We start from the raw sequence: 23089 nt of genomic DNA on the forward strand, positions 1-23089 counted from the left end.
CCTATCATATTTGATACATTTGGCCTTTCAGGATTTTGAGACTTTATCATAAGTTCCAATCTCTATTTACTTTTCAAGGTAAATTCTAATAATTAACTAATTCTAAATTTTGACCTGACGGTGGCGCTAAAGAACAGCTTTTATTATAAAGGTGTTATTCAGCAAATAAAGTCCCCGGCACACCTTTCTATAAATCATTGGGGAAGGCAAAGATCCATGGGGACATGTTGACCCCAAAGATGAAATGTGCTAGTAATATTTGAGAATAATAATAGGGTTAATAAAGGCCAGATTGTTGTGGACAATGTTGAATTAAATAAAATAATTTTAATGTTTGCTTTGAACACAAACTCAATTGATTGAACATAAACACTTCTAGAAAAGGAGTTCATTTATTCACAAAACAACCAAAAAGATTAAAATCTTTCTTCCATCTGTAAATTCATTATGTCTTCCTCACTTTAACGTATACACAAAGAAACATTTCATACATCGTGTGGCGTGTTTGATCATACTACTTATTCTGACATAAATGACACCGCTTTTAAATCAGCCATCGACGACATCTAAACATCCACTGCAGAGGAAAAGAAAAGCGATCCGACATGCGTCCATCAATCGATCAAATGCACAGCCATCATTCCATGTAGTGAAACTCGTGCAGCTCGGCTTAAGCCTTAATGCTGCTGGACAGCTAACAGCCCACAATATTAAGGAAGCCTCTACAGCATTCTGAACCGCCACCGAAACAACCAACATTTAACACGATGTATAGATGACAATAATTAAAACTCTAAAGATACAATTTGCAGATATTTTAGGAATCAACCTGGTTCTGTCAAGGGACCAGACGCTGGTGTTAAATCATGTTACAAACATCATAGATTGGACTCAGTGTGTTACACACTTGGCGAGTATAGAAAAAACACATCATACACTAGCACTGGATTTCTCGTGTGGGGTTTGTTATTGCTGCATCTCGGGCTGAATATCATGTAAAGGATCCTCAAAGCTTTACATGATGGCCTTGATTCAGTTTAGTTAAAAGAATGCAAGTGATTTAAGTTTGATATTTGCAAGCAGTTGGTGGCCAGCACCAATTATAGCAATAATAATACACCCCCCCCCTAACTGCATAGTGTCACGGTACAGTCGTCTACACATTAAAACTCATCTGAATTCACATTTCATCAGCATCATCCAAGTAATGCTTTTTCAAATCACATAAATTTATGTTTTATAATTCCGAATAAAATACAGAAGCGTTCACGGGGGTTTGTCTCACTCCTGAGTAAACAGAGATATATAAAGGTGAAGGCTGAACTGATGACAGTAAGTATCAGGACCGATAGATCTGGATGGGATAGTCCGACTTCAGAAACTAGTGATGTGAACACAAGGTGTTAATGATCTATGGAAAGCTCAGCATATTGTTTATGATGAACTTAAGGGGTTCCCTATATATATATATGTATATCGTGTGACCGATACGAGTTCACTCATCATTGATTCCTCCAGCCAATGAGAGCAGATACGTTTAAGGTCACTTGAGTGCTCACTGGTGTGAGGAGGGCAGGAAGGTATTCTACCCTAACTGAATAACACCGGGCTCCGACGGGGTCTACTTGGCGGTAGAGGCAGGCACGCTGATGGAAAGCGCCCGGCGTGGGGCGTTCGAGACATGGCGCTGCTGGGACAAGAAGGACTGGCCGGAGGACAATGCGCCGCCACTCAGACGCGATTCCATTGCCAACTTCTGAAAATTCATGCTCTGAAGATAAGGAAGGACCGAGCGGCAGCACAGAGAGGGTTTCAGTAATTCCTAGAAAGGCAGAATGTAAAACAATCTGGAAGCATTCCTTTTACCTTATTGTACCAGGCGGTGACAATCAGGTTCTCCTCGTACTCTTTGAGTCTGGCCTGTTCACACCGGCGCTACAGAGGCAAAAGAACCAAACTGAGGGTGTGTTTGGAAGTGATTCTCTTCCAATTAGAACGCCGTACAGTCACGACAGATGCTCAAACATTCAATAAGAAGAAAGGCGGACTCACCTCCATGGTGACGATCTGCTTTTCCCGATCTGCCAACTGGACCTTAAGGGACTGGATCTCAGCGGTAGCGGGATTTAATTTAGGGTCCAGAGCGCGGATCACCTTTGAGCAGGAAAATAAGCAACACTTCCGAATACAAGTAGAAACCAAATACACACTTTGGGTTTTCAAAACTAGAATACTACTACACTATAATAAGAACTGAAATGACTCACATTGCGAGCTTTCTCCAGGTACATTTTGTACCTCTCTTCCATTGCCCTCATGTCGTCATCCTTCTTCTTCAGAGCGGCCATCAGCTCATCCAGCTTCAGGGCTTGAAAGGGGGCCCCAAGAAAGAAACGAGGTTTCATTCAGCCCAAATCCAGAAAGTATTCACAGTGCTTCGTCGTTTCCACAATTTATGTTCAAGCCTTATTCTAAAATGGATCCATTTCTCCCCCTGAGAATTCTACACACAATAACCCCATGATAAATGCAACGTAACAAAATATGGAAAGAGCACAGCGCAGTGAATACTCTCCGGATGTTCTGTAGAGGCAGTGCTACATGTTCCACTCCTGGGAGGGCAGTAACGTTGGGGCAAACGCATGAGACTAACAGGCCTGAGTGTTGTCAGGCTGAAGATCCTCTAGCAGTTCTTTCTTCTTCATGATTTCATCCTGGGCCTCGTTCAGCTGAACCCTGAGGACATAAACGTTGTTTCTTTACTTCTAATGGACAACACAGACACGCATTCTACAACTCAACTTTCATGAACTGACCCCAAGATTCACACTTACATGTGTGCATCAAGTTTCCGCTTCAGGTTCGACTGAAAATACAAACATTTTGAATGTTTCTTCAAATATACCACAAGCTTAAGAGTTGCAAGAGAAAGAAGTAAAAACATTTGCTGTAAATCTATATACACAAGAGTTGCTTTAAGAGCAATGTTTAAACAGCTTATAAGATGTGTCAAAGCTCCTGGTTAACTCACATCATCAGGTCTAGTTGCCTGACTCTGCAGAGCCTTCTGGAGATCCTCAACCTGCTGCTGCAGCTCACCGATCTGCTCTCGCCCCAGTCTGCAGAGTCGTTCAGGTGACGAGATCCAAGAATTCACGCACAAAAAGGAAATTTAACACAATTCAAAAAGGTAACGAGTTAAAAAAAGTAAAAAATAAAGATCGTCAACAACACAGCAGGCTGTAATGGTGGAGAAAAGCAACCTGCATCGGAAGGATTAGCACCGTTAACCTGTTCTCAGTGTCCAGCTCGCTGCGCGTCTTATGCGCCTCCTCCAGCTGAGCCTGCAGGGCACTGATCTTCTCCCTCTCATACTCCTCCTGCTGCACTCTCAGCATCTTGTTCTCATGCTGCAGCCTCATGAACTTCTCTCTGAACACGTACAAACGCAGTTCTCACCAACACGACACTGGAGCAGAAGGTAAATGAAGCTCACAGCAGCTTTTACCTGTACTCGATGGGCATTAATTCAGCTGCCAGGGTGTCGTGGCTGTGGCTGTCAGAAGAAAGCATCCCTGCAGGACAAGTAGAATTTTGTTTGGTAAAAAAAATAAAAAAAAGTGTCCAATAGTTAAATATATAGTGATACCTGCTTGGGAGAGCTGGAGCTGCTGAGCCTGAGTGCATCGCAGCTCCTCGTTGAGCTCCTTCAGTGACTCTCTCTCCACGATGATCCTCTAGTGGAGGGGAAAAGGTTTCAAACAGTCTGAATGTTAGTGAAAGTTGTTTACTTCAAATCCTTGCGCCACATTTCATAAACTGCAACACCTCCTTCTCCTTTATCGCAGTCTCGTGTTTCTCCTCCAATTTCTTCATCTCGAACACCAGGTTGTCTGCTCGCCTCGTCTCCTGAGACAACTTCCTGTGTAGCTCTTGGACCTGATTTTTTGGAGGGTCAAAAATATACCTTTAAATATGCTACTTTTATTTTAGGGTGTAGATTTGCTTCCCCTCACCTGTCTCTTGTACGACTCCAGCTGTGTCCGGGCAGCGTTAGCTTTACGCAGCTCTTCCTCCAGGCTAACAGTGTTTTGCATGTAGAGCATGTTATTCTCCTCCAGCAGCTTCATCTGCCTCTTCAGATCACCGAGATTCTCCAGTTTGCGTTTGTACGTTTCCACCGAGGCTTCCAGCATCACGACACGATCGGAGCAATTCCTGCGTACGTGAAGACAAAATAAAAACTAGAAAAAGCATTCTGAGAGCGCAGACCTTCACCAAGCAGCTCATTCCCCTCCTAATTGGAAGTACATTGTCCACATTGTGATCTGGATCATCATCAAAAAGGTTCTAAATTGTTCCTGGTATCTTTAGATGCCAACCATGTAGCACAGGATAACTCATAATGTATAACTGTTACAGCTCAATAATTCGTTCTACTTCATGTTGGAATATTGCATAACATGATTCCGTTTTCCTCCTTTTTGTTTGTACTCAAGCAGCCAGCTGAGCCAGTGGGGAGCAACTGTATGCAGATTTTTGTTCCATGTTCACTGATAAATAAATTTTCATTCAGCCAAGATTATCTAATAATAAGCTGGCCTTGCCTCTCCACTTAACTTTCCAAAAAAATATGTATACTGCTCTTAAAAGAACGAAAGTACGGGGGGGGGAAAATCACTCTGTCTGGCCTCTACTGTATGTTATTTATTTTTGTGGTCTGCCCTGTATATAAAAAGGAATTATTAATAGTGCCAAAACCAATCAAGCACAAACCTCAAAACATCCAGCTCGTCCTTTAGAGCTCGAGATTCCTCTGCCAGGCTGGTGAGCTCATCGTTACGGTGTTGGACCTCGATCAGCTGCTTCTCCAACTCTTCGCAGTGGATCCGGTAGTCGTCCTTAGCAGCCTCCAGCCTTAGGGAGACAAATCCACAAATAGAACCAGATGTCTACAGTCAGCGTGAGGCTCCTGCAGCGCATTTCAGCATCACGCGACACACCTGAAGTTCTCCTCCTGCAGTGCTTCCAACTGTTGCTGCAATAGGTTGTGTTTCCTCCCAGAGGGTGTGCTCGGGTCATCGAAGGCGTCCAGCTGATTGGCTCGGTCTATCAGGACATCATTCTCAGCCAAGAGGCTGTTCCGTTCCTCTTGAAGAACAGCCACCTGTCCAGGTTTCAATAAGGTTTAGACCCACTTCTGGAAATGATGCAGCTTTATACTCCACTCACAAAAGGTATTTGGGCTTTCGGATGAAATTTCAGAATGACCTTCTAAATGCACTACGACCTTCACAGATAAACTTAATGTGACCTTCTCCAAACCTTTGAATGCACATGGCCAACGGTCCCATGTTTCAGTACTTTTTGCACATAAGGTATTGAGCCATTAACATTTTTAGTTTATCATGACATGCTTCTACTTAAACGCCCTACTTTCATGATATAATATCACTGCAGTATAAATTTCACCCAAAAGCCAAATAAACTGACATTTTGTGAGTAATGTAAGAAAGGCTAATTAAATATACAAACAACAAATGTCGTCAAGTCAACGAGACACAAATGATGATGTTAAATCTCGTTCGGCTGATTACTTCATGCCAAGCAGCCACATCAGAGCATCAGAAGACACAGCCCAACTGTTCTCAGCTGTTAAAGCAAACAGCGCAGTGATTTATGCTGGAAGCAGAGCACAGACGAAGGACCAGAAAACATATATTAACACAAAGTTAGTTCGACATCACACTTCATTTCCTCCGTGTGTACTTTTAACAACGAGACAACGAAATATTAGACCCAGCTTGACTTTTTAATGTGTAAAAGTACAGCATCAGCACGTCTGGAGATATACATAAGGACCTGGATCGGTGATCAGAGCTGGGTGACATGGCTAAAACAATATCACTTTGTAGCACAAACTATTTTTCTGACATACTGCGACAGTGTGTGAGCGTGCTTGATTCCAAATGTTCCACAAGTATATGTATGTAAACAGTAGAAACGGCTGTAAAAGACGGATACTCCTCGGTGAAAAATACTACCACAAAATATTAATAAGGCACTGCATAACTTCAACAAGAATGCCGAGTCAGCCGTCTGTTAGTGCAGCTCTGGCCAACATCGGAGCAGCTTTAGTTTAGCCGACTTGTCAGCCATGTTGGACTCACCTCACTGCAGCAAGAGAAGCGCGACACCGGCAACAGAACAAATCAAATCTGTCGGGAGTCCCGTTGACCAGGGGATCAGTGACCTCTGCTAAACTTAACCTGCAGAGCTCAGCGGCGCCTTGTTGCAGCGGCAGGTCACGGGCTGGGTGCCGCACTGGGACCGGCAGAGCCCGGACCGGACCAGACCGACGCCGCAGTCCTTCTGCCACAGCAGGTCCAGACAATGGACTCGAGCGCTACAGCGAATTACACAGCTGTTACTGTGCCAAAGGCATTCGTGTGTGTGTGTCGACATAGAAATCTGAATACGAGTAGAATGCACGGGGGCTAAAGAGCTGTAAAAGAAGCATGTATTTCTCTGTGGCTATAACATCTGTGTATAAACCCTCTGCTCACCTGTATGTCCAGCTCCTGACAGCGTTGGGCCAACGCTTCCTTCTCCGTCAGCAGTTCAGTGAGATCCTGGAGGGCTTTCTTCAGCTGGACGCAAGGAGGATACAGAATCAACACCTGCACAGACCGGCTCTTCATCTGACTCTTCATCTGATGCCCAGAGACTCTGGCATTTTTACATCAGCACTGATCTTCCTCAAACAGACCCAGGTGAATAAACGCTTCAGTGAAGAGTTCCTTGAGGTTAGGGTGACTTTGAAATACCAATTTTAACAAGGAATTGGAATACCATATATTTAGATGTAAAGGAGAAGTCAATTATGCCAATAATCAAGAGCAAGTAATGTTTTGAGAATTTTGCAAGGAGCTGCTTTTCAAAACTTGACTTGCTCTCCTCTATTGAAAAACAAACAAACATCAGACTGAGTCTTGTTGGCTGTTGTTAAGAATAACCTATTAATACTATGATCATTTTAAGTCCGAATACACCCACCAGTCGTTTTATGTTAACCACAATGAACAATTTACCCACTTAAGAGACTTTTAAACCAGAAAGGATCCGGTTTGTTAAAACAAGGGGAAGTTCTTTTAGTCTGAATGGTAGTAATAAAACTGACCTGCTGTTCCGAGTCCCCCGCCAGTTCCGCTCCAAATGGAGCCATCGTCTCTTTATTCATGAGCTTAGAAGGAAAAATGTCATTGGATTGATGGATGACACAGACTCATAATCGCCGAAAGCCTCAATCTGTCTGTTAAACACAAGCATACTGCTCTCACAATAAACACAGATGATGCCACTGAACAATCTCCGTGTTCAGCGTTAAGGCACCCAAAAAACGGTCAGACAGCTGAGCCTCACTTCAGCGAATGTTTCAAACGTCCCTGATCTGTGTAAGGGATGAACTGACCTCCTGGATGGCCGTCATGACAAAATGCTGCACAGACTCCTCCAAGGTCATGATGATCTGAATGTATTCTGGTGATTGAATGAGACACATCCAACAACATCACATTCCTTGTTCATTATTTTTCAGGATCTGTGTTCCACTTGAAAACGTAACGCTGCCGCCATTGATTTCCCAGCCAGCCCGCCCAACAGGCTTCTTCAGCGGCTTGGCAGGGCAATAATTAAACATTGTTCGGTCTAGCCTAACTGGATGCGGATGCAACGATTCTGCCGTGCAGCGCACACACACACACACACACACACTGTAGATAGACGGCGTATCTGTTGTGATTAATATGCGTACACATTTTGGGTGTAACGCAGAAGTATCCACGTACCTTTTTTACGTTCGCATTTAACAGCACAACCCAATATGAGCTGCAGCAGCCTCCCCAGCTCCACTGGGTCCGACTGCTCAGCTGCCACGGCCAGATCTGGCAACCGGAAGTCTGAGATATCATGGGCCAAGACCTGATGGTACGGAGGCAACAGTAAACATCTGTGTAAACAGAGAACTGCAAGCATTGAGGAATGAAATATTCTAATCTGTTGGATGCAATGCTTCAGCACTTGGTATTTTGTAGCAGGCTTCAAATGATTGATGCTTATTTTGATTTCAGCTGCACACAAGAGGCCTGTATAAAGAAATAATTTCAACAAGTCAAAATATAATATTGTGCAGTTATCTGGTTTCACTTAGCCTAGCAGGTGCCAAGCACTCACAAAGAGCGGTCATTAAATCCAGAAATCCAGAGAGACCACCATGCTCAATAGGAGCAGCCATGCTGCGGAAATGCTTCTGTACCCTTCCCCAAAATCTGTGCCTCGGAACAATCCCATCTCAGAGGTCTTCAAGCGATTCCTTGGACTTGATGGCTTAGTTTCTGAAAATGCTCCGACATGCATAAACTGTTTTGTCCAATCCACCGTATTTACCACAGGTTTGGAGCAAATAAAAACCAAATATAAAAACAAAAATTGGGACTTTCATATGTGACAAGAATGGGTTGTCATTATATAAAAGCACGATGAACGGTTTGGTAATATCTGCAGCCACGAAAGCAAAGAAGTCTCACATTCAATGGACTGACATCCACAATATTCTATTCATGATTTATCCAATTGTTTTTTTTGTAAGAAAATGTATCAAATGGTTGGTCACTAGGCGGTGCCTTCATTTTTTCCGTCATTGATTTGCAAATTACCTTAGGTTACCATGGTGATACCATCACGAAGAATGACCCTGAAGTTGCTTCAGCTTTCCATCCACAACTCACGCTTTGTGTTACAGGCCTCCACCGCCTCAGGCTAAAACTAAGACTATAATGAGATTCAGCCGTCCGATACAGCAGAGACATGTCCACAACATACCTCATTATAATAATCAACCACCATCTGAAGGACCTTCTTCAAGTTGTTCATCTGTAAAGACACAAAAATGTTGTGAATGTTCTTCATTATCAAACTATAGACAAATAACTAATGCCATGGATTCCCTTCACACGAGTGTAGCCGCTTTTCTATGAGGGTGGGGGTTATTACTGGTCTAGCCACCCAGTGGATGCTGCTTTAGAGAGATTCTCACACAGTGATTGATTACTTTGGTTGACACACTGCCACTACAAAAGGCATTGAGCAAAGACAGTTTAGAACATTAATATAAAAAAAATAAAAAAATAAAGGGAAATATGGGGCTGTGCCAGAAAGTTGTCAGGCTAACTGGATGCATTTTCTCAAGCACATTCTCCCAACATGAGTCGCCAGTGCATTGAACGCAAGGCCGTAAAGGTGCTATATCGATGTCTGTCATCATTGAATGTTGCCCCCAAAAATGCATACAGCGAGCTTCCTCATAGTTGTGTTGTGTGTGTCGACGAAGCCACCAGGATAATCCGGCAACGAGAAACAGGCCTCGCCAGTAAGACTTGGAGTGGAGTGGTTGATGAAAGCAGCGTCCGCTCTGCTTCACTCATCAGTTTAACAGCAACCATTTTCATGATGCAAACATACAGACAAGTTAAATAATCAATAATTGTTTTTTCCAAATATTAACTTTTGGCTTTTCAAAAACCTTCGTTAATTTTGCCCGATCTTCCAAGCCCCACCGAATATTCTATACTTATGAATATGCAAACTAATATTAAGGTCTCAATTAAGGTTTGTGTTCAAAGCAAACATTAAAAAAAAAGTGTGTTCCTACCATTCTCCGTATTGGCCGTTGAAGAGAGGTCGATTTTAATGTCAGGGTTGGCAGTGAATGTTTTGGTTTCACAAAACGTCTTTAGACGCGAATGGCACTCAAAGAGTTAAAATGTAGACAAATCTTTTCCACAGCACACCTTTTGACTTGTCATAACAGAAAAAAAATCAACACTGTTTGCATAAATCATCTCGATATGTGTACGATCTTGAAAGAAACTGGAATAATATTTGTTTTTACTCATATCAAAAAGGTTTATGTGAAAAAATGGGCTTATTGGGGAGGAAAAACAACTACAGGGTACGAAAATTAATCAGATTAATTTTCTTCTAAATCCCCACTATTAGGTGTCTGAGTGCAGTCAGGGTGAACATGGTGTGTGTGTGTGTGTGTGTGTGCATGCTTGTTGCGTGGTTCTGCACCTTCAGTCTCCAGTTATCCTCAACATCTGCTTTGATACGACTGAGCCAAAGGTCAGTGAACCAAACCGGGTCTCTGCAACAAACACACAAAGACAAGCGACTTCTCAAACTAACTACGCGCCATTCGAGGTTCAAATTTTACACGCAATTTAACAGACGCTGCATTTTATGAATACGTTTTTTCGTAACGTGCAAAGCCCACGTTGAGCTTCGACTCTTTCCGTACTCCCAACGCTGATGCTAGAGGAGGAAGCGCCATCTCCCTCCTCTGCAGCAGATAGATTAGAAACAACAATGGCGTCGATAAGGAAGATAAAATAGAATCTGATGTTTCATTATTTGTATTCCACTATGGCCCAATGAATGAATGAATGAATCGGCGTGGCTGATGGGGTGAGCCTTCCCTGTGCATCGGGGCATGCTCTCTCACATTTGATGCAGGGCCTGACACATCGCCGCCCCAGTGGTCAGCTCCCCGACTGTTCTGCAGGGTGCAGGAGTGTTGAAGGTTTGCAGCTGGGGAGGCAGGAAAAAAAACAAGAAGATGAGCACACAATCCCAGGAACAGGCAATAAAACGTACATTTGGAAGCACACTGGACTAACTTCGCCATCACTTTTGAGTTTCACTACAAACGCTGCAAGAAGACAATCCCCCTTCTGATGAAGAGCTTGAACTTATTCAAGTCCTTAAAATGCCATTTTGAGAACGTTAAACTGGGTATTTACATTCCCCGCTACTTCCTACATCTACTCCAACATATTCAGGGGGTGAATAAATGTTTAAAGTACTATTTTTTCTTTCTCCTAATGGACATATTTGTCAAAGGTCTTTCAGCATGAAACCAGAACCGGACGTGAGATCCGACCAACGGAAGGGCTCATCCTTTCATTAACAAACAAACAAACAAACAAACCCATGACCGGCAGGTGCAGCAACGCCGGCTCGTACACGTACACGTACACGGCTTCCATTAATGAGTTACACACTATTGTGTAGGTGCGTTTACATGGACACATGGTAACAAAAGTCTGAGCCGAATCCCATAAATATACCGGTTAAAGGGATTAACACGCTCGAAGGGAATCGATCTGAAGCGTCAGATGGTGACAGGGCTTCCTGCTCTTCCTCCTGACGTCTTCCTCACTGACAGCTCCAAATGAAGATCTTACATCTATAATTGTTGCTGCTCTCGTTCATTTCTCCTTTTTTTTTTTTTATCTCAGTTGTTGTGAATTGTTTCCGCTTCCACGTCTTCCTTCGACGAGACAATCAACGTTAAGCACAAAATAGGAGAACTCACCCAAACAACGAGGCTGTCCGTTTTATTCTCCGCCATTTGTTCAACCTCAAAGCTAAAATGTTGTTCCACCTGTCAGCGAAGCGCTTCCGCTCCTTTCCTCGGCATTTGACCTCACCTGCTGCGAAAAGGTAAATCCCTCGCGACAAATACGTAGAAGTGGTGCGCTAAAAGGGGCAGTCCGCCATTAAAGTACCGTAAAATGTACGCGAATAGCGCGTCTTGGTTATTTGACGTTTCTCCGCCCGCAGGCTGAGGTGGAGGTGAAACATGCCTCATCCAATCAGTGTTTAGATCTCCGAAGATTGACTGACGTCAAACTGGGCTGTAGCCAATCAGTTAGCGTGATTTGCGTTTTACACGCCCCCCCCAATTTCTAGACAAAATCTAATTCGTTTCGGAAGTATGATCCCTCTTCAAATGTTCTCTGAGCGTTTACAAGGATCAGTTTTTATTTCTACTTCTCATAATTAACAATTTTATTACTGGAAGACATTTGCATAAAACATGCAATTGGTACAGACAGGTTACCAATGTTCCCTCTAAGGTGCGCTCGTGCGTAATTACGCACAGCTGATTCGGTCTTCAGATGTAAAGTGCGTTTAAAATAAAACGTATTATGGTGTTGTCCAAGGGACTGCTCGGGGGGTTTGTGTGTTTGCTCAGACACATGAAAAATTAGAGGGAACATTGGTTACCGCCGTTGTGTCATTTGTGTGGAGGCTAAAATTTAGGGAGGTACAACAAGCGTTATTCTGGAGCACAGCGCGCAGTGCGCGCCCTCTCTGACCTTCAGGCACCAGACTGCATGCATGGTCCGCACATTTCTTTTAGTATTAAATAAATGGGGGACTCCGCATCTGATATTTTCTCATATGCCCAGCCCTTCTCCTCTGATTGTGTGAAAGTGTCAGGTGGTGCCGTTTTGCCCTGATTGTACGGTAATATCAGGGCAGATCAGGGGGCAGGTGGGAATTCTTCCATTGTTCTCTGACAATAGGTTTGGTAACAGGAATACCTCAAGAATCTACTTACCAATGCTTGGTTAGCACAGCTAGATGCCCAATTTAGAAAATTTTATTTTCTTTGAAATAGAATTCACCTCTAACATCTCGTCATCTGCACTCATTCAGATGACAGGCCGCCTGTGTGATGCACCAGGTGCAGGTTCACGTTGCACCTTCAGCAGCAATGAATGGTTCAGGACAAGCTGTGTGTAACATGCACTTTTATTGGATTACATTCTTCTGGCTGAAGTTCTACAGACCTAACTGAAAAATATGTTTTTTTGAAAGAGGGATTGTCAGAATTAATAAAGTCTCAAATTCAGTAAGTATTATTGATCATGATCGTAATGAAATACAAAATCAGAAAACTACAGGAAGTAACAGTTGATTACAAGTAGGAACACCTTAGAGTGTCAAATGACACAACCCCCCCCAAAAAAAGACCAAATGTCTACTTGGACACCAAAAATAGTATTATCAGTGGGTGTTACTGCACCAGGCAGCTGCATTCCTGAACATGCGTAGCCATGGTGACGGTGTGAGAGATGCTCTGAAGTCTCTCGGGGTCCAGGGCCACTGCCAGCTAAGGGTGCAGCGCTCCGGGTGGGGCATCACGGCCAGGTGTCTCCCGTCCCTGGAGCACAGCCCCGCCACACCCTCTGGGGAGCCGTTGGGGTTCAGCGGGTATTCTTCAGTGGGACAACCCCGGTCGTTCAGGTAACGCAAGGGGGCGAGCCCACCAGAAACCATCTGCTCCTGGACCTGGGAGCTCCGGAATGTCATCAGCCCTGTGAAGACAGAGGTTACAGCGTAACGAGTAACGAGCAAACAAAGCTGTCAAACGAACACGTCGGCTGCCACATGCAAGTCGGCAGAGTTCAAAAATGTAACTCAGAGTAACTTTCCTGTCTCCATACGAAGGAATTATCAAAACTGTACAACAAGGTCTACTTCTACCTTCTCCATGTGCAACCCAGACTCCGAGAGCCGAGCCCTCCATGCCCCTCAGCCAGACAGACGGGGACTCCTGGATCCCGACGCTGACAAAGCGAGACTCAAATCTGCCAGACTTATTATGGGTCAGCGCCACTTCAGCGCCTGAGCGGAAAATTGGAAAGCAATTTAAAGTCAGAAACTGCAGCAAAAAGTCTGACGACTGCAATTGAAATTTGAAGCAAGACCGTTTGTGGCAACATAGGAAACGGCCTCTTTTCCCCCTCTTACCTGCGCCATCCTCACTCTCTCCCACCCAGCCCAGCAGGGCGAGCAGCTGGCAGCCGTTACACACACCCAGACTCAGGGTGTCGTCCCGACGGCGGAAGCGTTCAAACTCGGCTTTAGCCTTCGGATTATAAGCCACAGTCGCAGCCCAACCTTTTGTGAAGGACGACAGTATTAGACTGCTTGTTGTCTCTTCGTGTGTGCGTGTGCATGTATTTATATACCTTTAGCCGATCCCAGGACGTCTGCGTAGCTGAAACCACCAACAAACACGACCACTTTGAAAGAATCCAGAGTTAGGGAGCCGGAGCAGAGGTCCTGCATGGTGACGTCCCACACCTGCATGCAAACGTAGAAGAGCCCATGTGCACCAGGTATACAGCACAGCTAGCATATTAACCGCTAAATAGTCACCTCAAAGCCAGCCATATGCAGAGAGGCGGACATCTCTCTGTCTCCGTTACTTCCCTCCTCTCTGACCACAGCGACACGAGGCTGCCCTGCAGGTGGAAGAATAAAATATCAATGAACAGAAGATCAGGATTTTCACACATCACTGGACCTGCTTGAATTATTTCTATTTCTCTTTGAATGCTACCAGTCTCGTTTTGTCTTACTCAGCTGGCTAATGGCGGGCATCTCGGCAGGGTCGAATGAGAGTTTGAAGTAAGGCTGCGTCCTCTTGGCCAATCCTTGTTCCTCCTGATTTACGCAGGCCTCATCGGCCTGGAGGCGCTCCAGCTGGAAACTGGTGCCCTCCCAGAGTGCCCTCAGGTTAGGCAGCAAGTCGTTCAGCACTTCCTGTCCATCCACACGAACACTGACCTGAAACAAACATTGGGCAGAACAGAAAATGTCAGTCACAGATGAGATGAAAAATACTTGAACATTACGAGGTCGACGCCTCACCACGGCGTCTGGTCCAAAGGCGCGAGTCCTGCCGATACGGCGGCACTGCAGGCCCACATCGCCGTATCTCTGACACACCGTTTCTACGTCGAGCTGCGACGCCTCCAGGATCAAACCCAACTCCTCATTGAACAGCAGCTCCATGACTGTGCAAAAAACACTGCATGAGTTCAAGACACGGATATCCAAACCACGCAAATATGACTCTCCAAATGCGACACCAAGCCGACAGATCAGGGGACTCACTTCCAGCTCCTTGTGAAGACAACTCGGCATCAATTCCACGGTTTCCTGCAAACGCCATCTCCAGTAAGCAAGAGATGAAGCCTCCGTCGCTGATGTCGTGTCCAGCGCTCAGCAAACGATCTGAGCGAATGGAGAAAAAAAGAGAAAGCATTTGGACTTCTGTCCACAAATACTTGTATTTTACCTTAAAACATAACAGCTATGTTGTGTTGTGTACTGCAACTTCATTATTATTTAGCAGGTAGGAACATCCAGCCGCTTTTAATTGACAGTACACATGATTAACCACTAGGTGGCAGTGTATCACAGCAAACACCCTCCATCCATCCACCATTATCTCAATTCTTTTGCAGGGTTACAAGAGGAGAGGTTGGATCCAAACCAAGATAACTGTGTGCTTTAAATCAAAACATAAATCCAGCATAAAGCTAAAGTTTGCTCGAGAGCTGAGTGGCAGTGAACTGGTCTTCCGTTTTATTTCTGCAGCTCTTTGCCTACGGAGCCAAGCTGACCGTGTACGAGCGTCTGCGTAGCGTTGAAGCAGGCAGCCAATAGTTCTGGCTCGTCCAGGTCAGGAGAGACGTCTCCCAGCTGGCTGAAGCACTGAGCGAGGGCAGAACCTCCGAGACGATGACGACCTGGACTGAGAGGAACCCACAGCAGCACGCCTGCAGACATGGGACAAAGGGTCGGAGGCGGGGCATCTGTTACCATGGAGAATGTCGATGCTGAAATGGGGACAGTTCTTTTCAACTCATTTCAGCGAGTGTGTGAAATACCTTGACCGTCTGGATCCTGGAGGTCGGGTGTCACAGTGGCCGTGATGTCAGGACAGACGGCATACGCTGAAATAACTAGAGCGCCTGAAGAAGTGGGGGGAAGCCGTGAGTAACAAAGACAGAGACACAAACACACTTTAGACAGATGGACAGACAGACACACAGTGAAGAGTACCTGGAGCTTTGACCGTCTCCTTTCCCACTCTGGCCGCCATACTTAGAGAGTCCTTCCCGCCATCGATGGCCACGCCCAACCGACCCATGACCTCACACATAGCTTTGCAGGCATCCCAAAGAGAGGCTCCCTCACCGGGGAGTTTGGCCGCCCACATCCAGTTACCGCTACACTTCACATCCTGAAACGCGCAAGCAGAAATTTACTAAAGAGTCTGATGGGGGGGAAATAATCAGTTACAACATGAAGAGCCTAAAAATTATCATCCGAGTTTGGACAAGAGAAAGGGACCATCATCCATCCATCCATCATCCGTTCACCTTTAGAGCAGTGACTCTTGCGAACACCAGATTGGTCAGAGCTTCCCCAACAGCCATGCGAGCCCCGGCTGCAGGGCAGAGCAGGCCTTTAATTGGCTGCTCCCCGATGGCAGTGGCTGCTCCCTCCAGGCCGAATGGTGACAGGGCAACAACCGCCACGTCGGCCAATGGGGTGTGAAGAGGGCCCACGCATTGTTGCTGGGCAACCAACCCAGTTACGGACCGGTCCACCTGGGAGAGGGAGTGGTGGAGACATTAAGCGTCTGCACACAGGCGCCTTTTAAGAGAGTGGAAGTCAGGGATGTAACAAACACACGCACGCACGCACACACACACGCACACACACACACACGCACACACACACACCTTGTTGGTCAGGTAGCGTTTGGAAGCCACAGCAGGCAAACGTAAGACTCTGTCCAGTGCAGCTTTGACTGTCAGCCCAGCAGGAAGAACCAGTGGTTGGAGGCTCCGGGCCAGACGCTCCATCTTGAAAACCTTCTGCGGCATCGTTCCCAGAACCCACTCCAGCTTGAGGTCAACAGGAGAGCGCTCGCCGTCGCCCTCGTCATTCACCAACACAATCTGCGGGGACAGTGAAATCAATGCAATGACCTTCCACGTGTCAATTGTACGCATGTGTGGACTGATTTCAGCATTTAAACCAGGCTGAAAACATGCCTTTCCATCGCCAGTGATGCTTCCCACAAAGTCAACAGGACACTTCTCCCTCTGACACACCCTCTCCAGGAAGCACCTGTCCGACGGGCGGAGCAGAAGGGCGTTGCTCTCTTGATACTCGGCCCCCCACAGCTCCAGCACGCTCAGTGTGGGGTCACCTTTCTGGAAAACCAAAAAGGGGCAGAGAGAAATTAAAAAGGAGTGCGATCGACAGAAGGCGTGCCTTTGTGTTCGACGCCCTTACCTTGAATCTACTGCTGTAGATTATGGCTCCAGCTGGCTCACTGAGCTCCTTCAGCACATTGCCTGTAGATAACAACATGGTTCAAGACGTCTGTCTCATTAACCAAGCTTCCTATTGGTCCTTGGTACCGTACCATTTCCTCCTGCGCCCTGATCATGTATACTGCAGATTGGGTTCCCGCCAGTTCTTTCCAGGCACGCCCTGAGCGTGCGATTCATCTTCTGCTCCATCTCAGCATCCCCCCTCTGCACCGCACCCAGATCCCTGGCACTGGAGTTGTCGCCCTGGACCTGAGAGGCGAACGGTACGGAAACGCTGTGAACCTCACGCACCTGGGGGAGGAAACGGCTCGTCTGTTTTAGCCAACGCACCTCTACAGAGGACGCCGCGCCCCCTCCCACACCGATTCTGTACACCGGCCCGCCGATCTTCACCACTTCCATTCCTGATCAACAGAAGAAGAGCAGAGGAGGTGCTGTGAGTCATCGATCGATGCGTGCAAGTACAGCTATATTGATCACGCGGATTTAGAACATCACCAGTCTCTGCCTCGTCTTTCTTTACGTGGGCATCTTCGATCGATCCAAGACCGCCACTGAACATGATTGGCTTAATCCACTCGCGCCGCTCTCCATTGGCCAGACGCATTCCAAAAGACCGGGCAAAACCTAGAGGATGGAATTAGAAAAAGAAGCAGGTCCTGTTAACAAGTCAGATTATCTGATGAGATTATCACTGTTCAGGCAAGATTATAAAACAGGTCTAACATGGTTGTATTGTTTGGTAGTATTCTTAGACGTTTGTGCAATACTTCACATAAAACACCTACAACTGAAGTTTTTTGCAGGTCAAGCATGAAGTATCAACTGCAATTTGATTTGCTGTCATTGCACGGTTACTCCACGATCAGGGATATTATTCTTAGTGTGTTCAATCCCAGGTTTCTGGCTTAGTGAAGGTCCCCAATAAATAATCTCCCTCTGGGATTAATAAAAGTATTCTGATTCTGAGAAGATACCCTCAGTAGCATGACCTACCTGCCAGGACAGGTTCTCCAAATTTGTTTCCGTAGTCTGAGGCCCCATCGCTGGCTTCAATTGCCACCTGCAGCGGCGGGGCAAAGCTGGATGGATAGTCCCAGCCCTCTCCTGATGACTCCCACGGGAGGACGTAACCTGAAGTGAGTGAGGGACAGAAAAAAAACAGGCTAAATAATTACTCAAGAATCCTTCGAGGTAGCGAGCGTAGAAGACCGCGTCCCTGACCTGGTATGTTCAGGTTCCCAAAACAGTATCCTGCGGTGCCGGCGATGACGTGACCTCCTTTCCCGGCACTCTGCACATCTCTGATGCGACCTCCTGTCCCTGTGGTGGCACCGCTGAATGGAGCTACACCTGCAGGTCGGAAGGGGCGGAGCATGATTGTCATAAAGCAACACAAGGGCCAGCAAAGACACATTTAAAAATAAAACATGGCGTTTGTGGCGTCCTGACCCGTTGGGAAGTTGTGCGTCTCCGCTGTGAAAATAACGTGTCTGAGTGAGCGCCGGGTCTCATAAGGGCTGGCTTGGGATGGATCTTTAGGGTAAACACACTCCAGCTCCACGCCTTTGATCCCACTGGAAACACACACGCATTTGACGCAGAGTCAGCGTGAACAGAAACACAAATATAAAATAAAACCCACTTTCCCCAATCATACCTGCTGTTGTCGCAGAACTTGATGATGTTGTTCTGGTTGCTATGCCGCTGGGTGTCCATTATAAGACTGAACAGAGACTCTTTCTGCTCCTGCCCGTCGATCTCCATCCGCCCCTTGAAGAACCAGTGACGGCTGTGCTCACTGGGCCAGCACGAAAACATGAGAACCACAAACCAGTGACGAAGACCTCCAGAGCCAAGCAGCAATGCACAAAGAAACAAACACAAAGACGTCCAGCTGACGTGCTCACCTATTGGACTGGGCCAGGTCGAAGCACTCCACACTGGTGGGGTTCCTGTCAATTCTCTGGAACAGTGATGTGTAATAATCCAGATCCCAGGAGTCAAAGGCCAGACCTGCGTCAACACACATGATGAGACCCGGCTAACGGAAGGTCATGTGGATCCAAGTAGCACTGGACAGGTTGTAGAATTAATAAACACACACACGTCATACAATGACTGCATTTTCAAGAAGAAACTCAAGTCAGCCACACTTTTCATGTTCAATCCAAGGACATCGTTTCTTGGATTGTTATTGGTGAGTTATTATAAAGGATTATCATTTAAACGATGCACTGTTATAAGATAATCTCATGTAACCTTTAAGAATGTGTCCTTTCTGTAAAAGACGACATTCCTAATCAAATGAGGGAGCAAAACGGTGACTATGAAATCAACCCTTCAGGGAAATTCAGCAGCTCCAGGGTCACAGATTCTCATTTTTAATAATGAGCTCGCTTCATCTTCTGAAGGAGAGACTGTAAAGCGTGAAAGGTAATTATTCTCATGCGTTTGAGCAGCTTGAGAATATTAATGAGGCTGGACAGCGGGGAGTAAGCGCATGAGCACCAACACCACATTCTGTCGCAGCAGGCAGCTTGTCATCATCTGATGCTGTGAAAAACACATTTGTGGTTGTTCTCATTTAAGATACTGACTGAAATAAAATTACTACTACTACTACTACTACAAAACGAGGAATTTGAAATCAATAAGGCGATTCCTAGATTCATTTATATGTCAATTGTTTTGTTTTTTTATATATATTTATTGCAACTGTTAGGAATAAAATAATCCCAAAATCTGGATTTAAAAATATTACACTGTTTAGAATAAACGTCGGATCGGACTTTTCCTTTAACAGACGGAGCACTTCTCTCGTCTCGGCTTCCATTTGCTTTTCACGTGACATTAGATGCAGGCACAGCCTAATTACAAGCTTGCCGGTGTGAGATAATGATCGGCATCGCTACCGTCCTGTGACTTCAACCAGTGAAGCGCACGTGACACGATGAGCTCCGGAAGCAGCCGCAATGTACTCACAGAGAAAGGCAAGACTGAAAAGGCACAGAAAGAAAGAGAAAAAGAGGATGATAATGGAGAGGGGGAAAAAAACAAAGATTCTTCAGACATTGTTAGTGCAGTCTCACCAAGATCACCATTTGCCTTCTCCAAGGCTGCACGGCCCTTCCCCAGGACGTCCACCTCGAACACCGGCTGTGGTTTGACTTCCACAGCGAAGGAGGTGACGGGACGCTGATAGATGCATTCCGTCATGTTGTCGTGCAAACACTCAATCAGCTTCTTTATGTCTCCGCTGAGCTCCTTCAAACGGCGTCCATTCCTCGGCTGGGGGACAGAGAGACGTCTCTCATTAGGCAGACGCAAGGATTGGAGGTGAAACCAAATATTAAACGCTTTTAAGCAGACGCTTCTTCCGTTTGTGTGCAAAACCTTGATGAGAAACCTGCGAGACACTTCCACCCGTGTGACGCGAGTGAGGCCGACACTCTGGCAGATGGACACAGCGTTTGTGGACCAAGCGGTGGAGAAGTTCAGCCTGAAGAGCGAAACGGCAACAGTTTGAGGACCTTTACTTAATCTGAAGACACTAAAATGATAGTATATAGTACAGTATATCATATCAATAGCAACACAGAGCCATGTGAGACAGGTCCATTCATCAGCCCGTGTGGTTGCCATGGTACCTGGGTCCGATCTCCACCAGTTTCTCCTCGCTCCCCTCGGCGAGGTTTGGACTCTCAGAGAGCGGCTCGGTCCGCAGAGGAGGGCCGAACAGCCAGAGGAGAACCTCCTTCTGCTCGGCGCCGAGGCTCCGGCAGCCTGCAGGAGAAAACGGCGGCGGGACGGTCAGCGTGTGGAAAAGCTTCCAACCGCTACATGTTTAGCCGCCACACGCTCACCTGCCAGCTCCACATTGTAGCACAGCTCAGAGGCGATTGACAGGTGGGGGTAGAGCTTCGCTGCCCTCTGGGAGGCTCGCCCACCCACGGCTTCATCACTGTAAAACCTCACGACAGCCATGACTGATGGAGATGGAGAAATTAGCCGATGATAAGACAAGGACCTTCATTTAAAAAAAAAAAAAAATCAATCATGGAAAACCGAAGATGCGGGAAATATCAATAGTATAATGGATTAGGAGTCGATGCTGATAATCATTGATAAATAACGACTCGTATCCTCTCACTGAAGCCGACCTTTGTCTCCGTTTGAAGCAGAAGAGGAAAAATATCAATACAGAAACTCAAAGTGGGATCGTTGCTTCTACAACTCCAAAAAAACAACGACCGGTAATGATATCAAACTGGAAGGGAATCATTCCAGTCCTGTTTGATATTAAAACGAACCTCAAGCAGCAGAAAATCATTGATTTTGTATTCTTATTCATGGGAGAAAACTTCGAGTCATAAGACTGAAGGAAATGTTTGATGTTCAAAAACACCTGAAACCACTCAAGAGATTAAAGAAGCAACTAAATCATGATAGAGTAGAACAGCTTCAGCCCTGGATAATCAATGAATGGGGAAACGATTGTTTCTGAACGCCTGCATGAGCAGAATCACAGTATATGAATATCTAAGTGCACAACAAGCAAGAAGTGTGTGGCGTCATCGGCCATTCATAAATCAAATCAAACAGCAAAGTGAGCTCACAGGCTGCAGGTCACGGCCAGGACTCAGGAGTCCCCACTGCGCCCACTCCCACAGACCAACACGCACGCGCTGCGTTCAGATCTATCGATTAGCTAGTGCGTCTGCGTAGAAACGCATGGAGGACACGGGGAGGAAAGTTAGTAGCTCGTTGCTAGCGTTAGCTTAGCTTACGTTCAGCGGCTCCGGTCCTTTGAGGGGACAGAAAGCCGAGATGCCTCCGATCCCTGCTGTCCCGGGGAGACCTGTCCCTCTGCTAGTAGACGGTGGTTTGGTTGACTCTGCTGAGGACAGGATGGAAGGACCGACGCCCACGTGGGACAAACTTAACTTCCTGCGCATGCGCAATGTCTACCTTCCTATTGAATAAAAACCTGTGACCTTTCAGTGAGTAGAGAAAGACTTCACCTTCTATATAAATGTTTAACTGTGCGCAACGTAGATTTCCACAGCGCGAAGACCGTATCAGAAATGCGTAATTACGCACGAGCGCACCTCAGAGGGAACGTTGTTGAAGACACTTTGAAATGTGACGCACAGCCAGTCTTTGTTATTGCAAGCAGCTTTTCATCAAATAAGATCTTTAAAAACTTTTTTTTATAGTGGTTGAAAAGGACTGCTTATGGATTTCTACATTTCTAAAACTGGCAAAAACAACACACCAAAACACAACGAAAACTCTTCTCTGAAACGTTTCTCCGTGCCCTTTAGTCGTACTGGTATTTGAGTTAATCCTCTTCGGGAGTTTATATCTTCAGGATGTATGGACTGGAGGTGTTGGAAAAAATAAATTCACTCCCACACACAAAAGGAGCTGCAGTCTTAGATATATTTAATAAATTAAAGCCAAGGTACAAAAAACAATGTACATGTCATACCTTCATCTCCACCTTCACTTACTACTCTTTCTATAAATTGCGACAACCATAAATTTACTTTCCCACTTAAAAAATGAGACAAAGACAGACTGAGGATCAGTGTTGAACATCCAAATTCACAGATCAGTTCAGACCAGGAGGAAGGACAGCAGATCTGATTCCTGCCTCAGGTCACATCAGTTCACATATTTGTGTACTGTAACACCCCCCCCCCCACAAAACACATGCATGCTACATGTCTGCAGGCACCTCGGATAACACAGAAGGATCAGACTGAGACGAGCAGTGGTTGAGTCGGAAATGATCTTCGACTGGTTATTCCAGATGATGCAGACGTGATTCGTAAATGGACAGGCCCAGCCAGCCTTCAAGGAAAGAGGAGTCCGAGTGACCGTGTGGTCCAAAGAAATGAATGGGTTCTTTGTTTAAAATATGGAACTTATGTACTGTAGGTCCAATATAAGTGCACTGAACAAGTGGAAAAAGATACATCTGTGTACACACACACACAACCTTTCATACGTACAGGTATGAGTACACG

At 45.8% G+C, this 23089-nt stretch overlaps 2 protein-coding genes across 2 annotated transcripts; both read right to left on the reverse strand.

The window, feature by feature from the left end:
- Positions 1–392: 392 nt before the first annotated feature.
- On the reverse strand, positions 393–11470 carry hook1 (hook microtubule-tethering protein 1). Its single transcript, XM_068743195.1, has 22 exons — positions 11435–11470; positions 10562–10647; positions 10132–10204; positions 8881–8931; positions 7848–7980; positions 7472–7539; positions 7181–7243; positions 6567–6650; positions 5004–5167; positions 4777–4917; positions 4017–4218; positions 3829–3939; positions 3650–3737; positions 3509–3575; positions 3292–3432; positions 3032–3119; positions 2835–2866; positions 2654–2736; positions 2268–2368; positions 2053–2154; positions 1867–1935; positions 393–1771 (listed from the first exon to the last, which is right to left on the reverse strand). Exons 1-22 carry the CDS (start codon positions 11468–11470, stop codon positions 1622–1624), a joined length of 2133 nt encoding a protein of 710 aa, XP_068599296.1. The 3' UTR covers positions 393–1621.
- A 1178-nt stretch (positions 11471–12648) lies between these two features.
- pfas (phosphoribosylformylglycinamidine synthase) lies at positions 12649–21094 on the reverse strand. The gene is made up of 27 exons (XM_068743669.1): positions 20921–21094; positions 20705–20840; positions 20451–20556; positions 20147–20345; positions 18965–19070; positions 18715–18855; positions 18507–18631; positions 18279–18407; positions 18051–18188; positions 17553–17681; positions 17385–17458; positions 17147–17303; positions 17014–17075; positions 16770–16931; positions 16455–16673; positions 16089–16319; positions 15769–15949; positions 15594–15677; positions 15327–15482; positions 14815–14934; positions 14569–14714; positions 14276–14484; positions 14074–14164; positions 13884–13998; positions 13663–13812; positions 13396–13536; positions 12649–13226 (listed from the first exon to the last, which is right to left on the reverse strand). The coding sequence occupies exons 1-27, from the start codon at positions 21039–21041 to the stop codon at positions 12916–12918; spliced, it is 3939 nt and encodes a 1312-aa protein (XP_068599770.1). The 5' UTR covers positions 21042–21094; the 3' UTR covers positions 12649–12915.
- Positions 21095–23089: the final 1995 nt, after the last annotated feature.

This window comes from Brachionichthys hirsutus, chromosome 9 (assembly GCF_040956055.1).
Source record: "Brachionichthys hirsutus isolate HB-005 chromosome 9, CSIRO-AGI_Bhir_v1, whole genome shotgun sequence".
Classification (NCBI taxonomy): domain Eukaryota; kingdom Metazoa; phylum Chordata; class Actinopteri; order Lophiiformes; family Brachionichthyidae; genus Brachionichthys; species Brachionichthys hirsutus.

What these genes read in the sequence shown, in the direction of transcription:
- pfas (XM_068743669.1), bottom strand. Translation starts at nt 21,041, where the DNA reads ATGGCTGTCGTGAGGTTTTACAGTGATGAAGCCGTGGGTGGGCGAGCC. An exon ending in GAAGGCAAATGGTGATCTTG is followed by an intron (nt 19,071 to 20,146) that starts GTGAGACTGCAC and finishes GTGTTGACGCAG; the next exon opens with GTCTGGCCTTTGACTCCTGG. An exon ending in AGAGAGTGAGGATGGCGCAG is followed by an intron (nt 13,537 to 13,662) that starts GTAAGAGGGGGA and finishes TTTTCCGCTCAG; the next exon opens with GCGCTGAAGTGGCGCTGACC.
- hook1 (XM_068743195.1), bottom strand. Translation starts at nt 11,470, where the DNA reads ATGGCGGAGAATAAAACGGACAGCCTCGTTGTTTGG. An exon ending in TTAATGCCCATCGAGTACAG is followed by an intron (nt 3,433 to 3,508) that starts GTAAAAGCTGCT and finishes GTACGTGTTCAG; the next exon opens with AGAGAAGTTCATGAGGCTGC. An exon ending in ACCTGGAGAAAGCTCGCAAT is followed by an intron (nt 2,155 to 2,267) that starts GTGAGTCATTTC and finishes TCCTGCTCAAAG; the next exon opens with GTGATCCGCGCTCTGGACCC.